We start from the raw sequence: 7409 nt of genomic DNA, 5'->3' as shown, positions 1-7409 counted from the left end.
GTCTCATCTACACGTCCAAGTTCTATATACGTCAAAAAAAAAAAAACAATTTCCTACTCTTTCCTTAACAAAAAAAAAAACAAACAATTTCCTACTCTTTCATCAAAAAAAAAAAAAAATTCCTCCTGCTGCGAGAAATAGGACTATTTTTCAAAATTAACCCCAATCCCTCCAAGCCCGGAATCCCACCCTCTCCGATTCCCTTTTGACCAATAATACAAAAAATATTTATTTGATAATATATTTTGACAAATGCTAAATGAAACTATACAGTTGCTCATTAGCCATCACAACTATTTATCCGGTAACATTTTTGTGGCTAAATAATACAATTTTCTTTTTTCAAGCTATTGTTGATCAATATAATATTACAAAATAATTGTACACTTTTTATTTTTTTTGTCGAGGAAAATAAATGTTCACTTGATATTAACAGAAATATATATATTCTATAAAATAATAGTAAGATTTTGTTTTAAACAAAATCTTTTTATCGAAAATGTTTTGTACGATAAATAAAATTTCTCCTTTACACAAACCAAAAATAAATTTATTTTATTTAGGGAAAAGAGAGTATTTTTCTCTTTCCAACACTTGACACTTTCACTTTTTTGTGTGTTCTCTATAAGTGTTATTTAACAATTTAAGATACGTTTTAGCTAGTTATTATGTCTGATAATTATCAAAAAAATAAAATAAAGTTTTGAATAGGATGGAACATCATTTTTTTTAGTAAACCGATTTAACAAAAATATGATCAGTGTTTTGAAAACAAATAAGTTTTCGAGGTGCGAAAAAAAAATTGACACGAGGGAAAAACTAAAATTTCTTCCAAACACATCCTTCTATCTCTTTGAGTCTCCAGTAAATATTCCAAAAGATAACATCACGGGTCAAAAGTCAAAACTATTCCTTCAACCAAGTTATAAAATTCTTCCAGTCGCTAAAATAACAAAAACATGATGAACAAGAAAAAAACAAAAATCTCCTTAAATTTAATTTCTCACTAAATCTAACTTTGCTTTGCCTGTACTTGTCCATGGCCATCTAATTTTTTTCAGTAGCTTATGAAAAAGCCCAACCATTAGTAGAGAATGTTCATTTAATTTGGGCTCTAACAAAAATGTCAAAAATAGCCGTGTTTGGAGTGTAAAAAAATTCTTGAAAGGTAAAATGAACGTGTACTTTGACGGAAAGAAATTAAAAGCAGTTAACTTGTTTTATAAAATCCCGTTAAGGACGGCGACCCGTCGTTATAATCTAACGTAAACTGTTGGGAGCATTTAAAAGGGGCAGAACTTGAACCGTATCATCTAATATTATTTCCGTTTTTAGTCTCAATCCACCTCCTCCTCTAGAAAGAGAGGGAGAGAGAAAGTTTCACCAATTCTTTTCCCGCTACTTCGTTAGAAGAAAATTCTCTTCCCATCAGTTCTTCAAAACCTAATCTTCCTCCCCGTACTAAAACCCTAATCAAGGTTAGTCCTTTCTAAAGATCGAACCTTTACTGGTTGTTTTATTCTATAAGCGTTTTTTATTCTCAAGCTATCCTTTATAGCCGTTGAACTTCAAGAGTTTATTAATGGAAACAAAATCATGAAACCCTAAATCTTGTATAGCCGTTGCGAAACTTTACTTCTCAATTAATTTGTTTAATTGTGAATTTCCATTCAGTTTATTGTTGTATAGTAGTAGGTTATGAAGATCCAATTTTGTAGAAAGTTGATTATTTGGATACAGTTTAATTGTGTAATAGCATGTTTAATTTAGGTTTTGATTATTTAATTCTATCAAGTGGTTATTTATTGATTTATCTTGTGGATTTTGTTGGTTTTATCAAGTTGTTAAGTTTGTCGGTTAATCTTTCTTACTTGTGGATCTATTTTGTTTGTTTATCGACCCTAGAATGGATTGGAAAATTAGTTAATGTAGAAGTTCTAGTGCTAGGTTTACAAGTAATTTGTTTCGTGAAAGTTCTAATTTTGATTACTCTGATGGGTTTGAATTGCCAGTTAAACTTGCCCTGGTTCAGTTCTTAGAGTGCTTATTCGAGGTGATTTTGGGTTCAGTACTATCTCTTAGTTATTATTTTGTTTTTCTTGCTGGATTTGGATTGGTATAGGTTGAAGATTGTTCCCAGTTTTTCTTATTCGAAGACTTAAGTTTGGACTTTGGAGGATGGAGGAGGTTAAACAAGAAGAAGCTAACTCTAATTCGACAAAGGACCTCACGGTTGCTGCTTCCAGTTCTTCTGTTTCAGATGGCAGTTGTGGTACATCTCACAAACTAGCTACTGTTCGAGGGTATGGTTCATATTTCATTTTCTATCTCATATTTTTCTTCTTTTCATATGAATGACTTTTAGGTTTTCAACCAAATAAGTTTTGATTGTTTTTAGCATATTAATAACTGTGAAACTATGCTTTTATGGAGCACATGTATCTCGAGAGATATTTATAGCTATTAGATCTCCTCAGATAATCTTTGGATTTAATCAAGTACATCTCCCCTACCAATCGATTCTAGTTGTTTTCAGTAAATGTGAAACTTGACTTAAATGGGTATAGATTCTAATGAATTACTTCAACTTACTTCACTAGCTTGCTAGCTGAGAAGAGCTTCAGAAAGATATAGTGAAGAAGATTAAAGTTAGAAATACTCGGAAATAGGAAGAAATAGAACTAGACTGAGTATTCAAGCACCCACATTCATCTCATTCCATTTATAGCCCATTACCAGTAACCTCGAAAGAATTCCTTTAACATCCTTTTGTTTTCTTCGTCAGCTAGTTAACTGCTTGACTTGATGATGGTGAACCGACTGTTCCTGAAGCATGCTGAAATTATTTTTTGTTCAGTTTTTTTTTTTAATTAATCTTGTTTATTTTTTTAAATGTGAACTACTGTTGTGACAGCCGTTCTCTAATTTCCAAGAGGACAACGGGTCCCACCAGACGGTCGAAGAAGGGAGGCTGGACACAATCAGAGGTAAGTGTACTATTATTGTGTGTATTTTGGTGTATTAGGGAGCACGTGTTGTTCTTTAAGATCTACTTTCGTATTAACTGTGTTAATGTGATTTGTTTTTCTATTCTGTTAAACAGGATGAGGCGTTAACTAATGCTGTCAAATTGTACGCAGGAAAAAATTGGAAAAAAATTGGTACATATACTTCTTTCTGCTATGTTACTCATAAGTCATAATATCGTCGCTTCAAATTCTACCAGTAATCTTCTGATACTTATCATAAACTTTGCAACCTTCTACAGCTGGTTGTCTCAAGGACAGGTCAGATGTGCAATGCCTGCATCGCTGGCAGAAGGTTCTTAATCCAGAACTTGTCAAAGGTCCTTGGACTAAAGAGGTGCTAACAGTGACTTGTTTATCATTGCTAGAGTACAATGTATACTATGGTTTATTTGTAACCATTATTTCTCTTGTTTGGTAATTTCAGGAAGATGATCTTATTATCAAGCTGGTTGAAATAAATGGCAGTAAGAAGTGGTCTGCTATCGCACAATACTTGCCAGGTCGCATAGGCAAGCAGTGCCGAGAAAGGTAAGTAACAACACTTGCAGTTACCACATGAATCCTGACTTTGATATGGTTATCGACTCCAGTGAGTTGGGAAACGAATGAACTATGACTGATTTGCAATTTTCCACTGGGTATTCTTTGGCTCTGCGTAACTTAAATTCGTCGATTCTTTCGTTGCCACTTCGTTAATTATTCTTTTCATGAAATTGTAATAACTAATGCATGAAATAACATTGAAGTATTAATTGAACACTGCAGTTTTATCTCGTTGTCGATGATACTGCACTAGTACTTTTTGTCACTATATCTGCTAAAGTATAATTTATTGGTCATTTTGTCGACCTTGACATGATATTGTTCTTATTTTATGTTCCCATTGTGACTTTGTTTTCTTCATTAGGGCATTTCTTTGATACTTCGAGTTCGAAGTTAAACTTTTTTTTTCTTGTTTAGATGGCATAATCATCTAAATCCTGCTATAAAGAAAGATGCTTGGACTCACGAGGAGGAGGTAACCCTTATAAAGGCACACCGAATTTATGGGAACAAATGGGCAGAAATTGCAAGGTGTATTCCAGGAAGGTACTCATAAAACTTCAATAATATCGAATAAGATATTGAACTGAGAAGATGAATTGGTTTTATAAATTCATAGCCTAAAAGTCGTCTTGATTGTGGCTCTCTAAATTGGCATCCCTAGTGAAGCAAGTAGAGTAAATTCAATTTAATAGATTTTCCCTGGTTAATGCAAGAAACTTTTGGAGGATGGCATCAAAAGTTGTATTTACCTTCATACTCATGTTATACTAGCTTTTTCCTAGTTAGTATGAGTTACTTCTAATCGCTGATTGCTTTTACAGGGCTGATAACTCAATAAAGAATCACTGGAATTGTACCGTGAAGAAGAAATTGGATATGTATTCAGCTTGTGGGTGTACAGGAGAGGTGTCGGGTGTAAAAACTTCTTGTTCGGATAACTCCCGACCGAGTACTGGAACGGTTACTTCTTTAGACAAAAGAATTCTCCATGGTGCTAGGACTGGTACTTGTTTGTTAGGTTCAACTCGTGGGAATTCTAATGGTGGGGTAAAAGATATCCGCTCGCAACCATTCCAGATACCAGATCTACGATTACCACCTCCTCAGCTAGAAGTCTCTAGAGCCTTGGAAGAGCAGGTAAACTATCAGAAAAAACCAATCCAAGTTTTTGGTACTAAGTTAAATATTCCAGTAAACGACAGAAGTTTAGGAGATACTAAGAACAGTAGTCTTCTAGATGAATTAAAGCTTTCCCTCTTCAGTTTTTCAACTCCAAAACCACCTTTGGAGGATGTAACTTCCACACCCCCTCCTTCGACTCTTCCCTTGGATTCGATTTCCAGTAGTAAGAAAATTCACTCCCTTCCCACGGCAGGTCATACTGGGAAGAGATTATTTAAATCTCCGAGAAGGCAAAGCCTTACCTTTTCTTCTCCAAATAGTCCGAATGGTATAAATTTACGACCCGATTTAGATTCTAACAGCCCCTCATCAAGTTCTTTAGCACTTGAGATCAACAATATCAGCTTAACTCAATGTTCCGATGTAACAAATTTGAGTCGATTGAGTTCAGATACATTTCTGGACAGTGGTAAAATTTCAGATTCAAGAACTCCTCTTTGTTATACTCCACCTACGCGTGTAAAAAATATATCTTTAGAAGGTACTAGTGTAGAATCCGTACTAAGAAATGCAGCAAAAAGTTACAAACATACCCCATCCATCATAAGAAAACGTGGACGTGAGATCTTTCAAGGGACTCCTCATGCAAGTGACTTGGATGGGGTTTGCACGCCAGAAGTGGGAAAACAAAATTCCAGTTCGACAGATTTGAAGTCAATTTCACATGCAAATAGCGGCGAAGATGATCTCAATAGCAGAGATTTTCGAAGAGTGAAATGGCTTTCTCTCTCTCCGTCAAGTTCAGACCATGAAACCGTTGCTGCTGTAAAATCTGTGCGCCTGGAACATGCATTTGATATGGAATGTGACAACCCCAGAGCAAAGGATTGCATATCTACTGTTGCGAGTGATGCTTCATGTGGTGCAGATACAAGATTGATGTCCGTAGATAACTCGCATAATTCTTCAAATTTGAGATCAGAATCACCTCAAGTAACAATGCGTTCCCCTTGATTCTGAACCAATTGCTCACACTTGTATTTCTGCGAGGCTTACAGTGGAGTACCATATATAGCTGGTTCGGCGCAACTTAGGTAAGGACATACTTATTCTTTTTCCTCTTTAAGTTAGATAATCCATGTATTACTTTGCATAAAATTTACCTCTGAAAGTGATAGAGGTGGTGCTGATATGTAACTTTAAATCTAATTGGACGGTATTGCCTCTAGATCGGCTACCCCACAATCTCTCCCTGAGTCTCCGATTACCTTTGTGTATATATATTTATTATGTTTATATATACATGCATACATATCAATACCTATATTATATATAAAGAATAGCAGCAAAGCTGCTTCTAAAGTTGTATATAATGGGTGGTCTATATCCACTGAAGCAGGCATTCCTTAAGGGGTAAATCCTTGACTTGTGGGGTCACAATTATTGGCTCGGTTTACCACCGACGATCCGATCCAATCCACAAGTTACTTGGCCGGATGCACCAATCCCAACTACTTACCTGTCTATAGATTTTACCAACACGGAACAAGCATCATTTCTCATTAGTTATTTTACGACCCCAAGACGTATGGTGACAACCCATTTATCGGAGGAACTTATAATCTGAACTAGAACTGCTCTACATGATTACATTTCCATTAAAGTACTGGAACCTAAATATTTAGGTTTGCAAATTATACAAATAGACGCTGCATCATTAAGGTAGGGCATTTATGTATATGCTTAGTTAGTGTCAGCAGAGAAATTCTTCACAGACATCCTCTCCTCCCAGGTTTATGACGGAGGACCCTGTTGCTACCTTCTTACGAAGCTGTTGTTATTAGCAGGCCTTGTCCGAGTATTGGCTTCAAAGTCTTGACCGACCTTCAAATAAGATGTTGAAACCTTTTGCCCACAGAAAATCGAAGGGAAAAAGTGTATACATGCATATTTATTTATGACTTGATTGATTGAGGAATCATATTCTTCTCCACGAAGCTACTTTATTTAAATTCATGGATTGACTACACTGTGTCTTTTTCATATTATGCCTGCTTGTTATACCTGTGAATTGTGGTTATTATCTTTTAATTGCATGAGCTCTTTCTTTTTGCAGGTTTGTGTTTGTAATGGAAGCCCTTCCATAATGATCCATAGCTAGATGTTTTTGGTAGAAATTACCAATGGAATTAGAATAATTGCTCTTTTGCTTAGGTTTTTTTTTTCTTTCTTTGCTGTTGGAAAAGGTCAAAAGGATCAACATCAGCCGCTTTATTAATGTAAATATGTACAGGTAAATTTATTAGATAGGAGGTAGTTATCAAATTAGTTTTCATTTGGAACCAAAATTAAAAACACCTATTATTGGCTAAAAATCTACGAGGCAGGCGGATTTTGATCGACTCAATCACCGAACGTCCACAAACCCTTCAGATGCGAACGGACGTGGGAGGGTTCCGGGTTGCTAGCCGAAGTCCCACCCCAACCCACATGTATGGTGATGAAAAAATAAAATTATCTTGGTTTTGCTTATTGTCAAATAAAGGTACATATCATTTGGTCGGAAAAATACTTAAACAAGTACATATCATTCATTGGAAAAACTTTTTCTAACATGCGGTATCTCATCTCTTGGTTCGACATTGAACATAGACCGATGTTCTGTTATAATATTTTAGAACCTTTTTTTCGCCTTGAGCTTCTCTATCAAAT

General features: G+C 35.3%; 1 protein-coding gene across 4 annotated transcripts; it reads left to right on the top strand.

The window, feature by feature from the left end:
• The first annotated feature begins 1235 nt into the window (after positions 1–1235).
• Positions 1236–7052, top strand: LOC147552683 (uncharacterized). Of its 4 annotated transcripts, none has more exons than XM_086670625.1 (10): positions 1253–1478; positions 2123–2303; positions 2915–2987; positions 3104–3161; positions 3269–3363; positions 3454–3557; positions 3990–4118; positions 4397–5576; positions 5692–5791; positions 6814–7052. In XM_086670625.1, exons 2-9 carry the CDS (start codon positions 2179–2181, stop codon positions 5692–5694), a joined length of 1767 nt encoding a protein of 588 aa, XP_086526751.1. In that variant the 5' UTR covers positions 1253–1478; positions 2123–2178; the 3' UTR covers positions 5695–5791; positions 6814–7052. The 4 variants fall into 4 exon arrangements, with proteins under 4 accessions (XP_086526749.1, XP_086526751.1, XP_086526752.1 ...); XM_086670626.1 differs by having other exon boundaries at positions 6490–6876; XM_086670623.1 differs by having other exon boundaries at positions 1236–1478; positions 4397–5791.
• The last annotated feature ends 357 nt before the right edge of the window (positions 7053–7409 follow it).

The sequence above is a fragment of the Eschscholzia californica genome, unplaced genomic scaffold (genome assembly GCF_041429995.1).
Source record: "Eschscholzia californica isolate CP2 unplaced genomic scaffold, dmEscCali1.0.p SCAF_3, whole genome shotgun sequence".
NCBI classification, from domain to species: Eukaryota; Viridiplantae; Streptophyta; class Magnoliopsida; order Ranunculales; family Papaveraceae; genus Eschscholzia; species Eschscholzia californica.
This window is presented reverse-complemented; position numbering and strand designations above follow the sequence as displayed.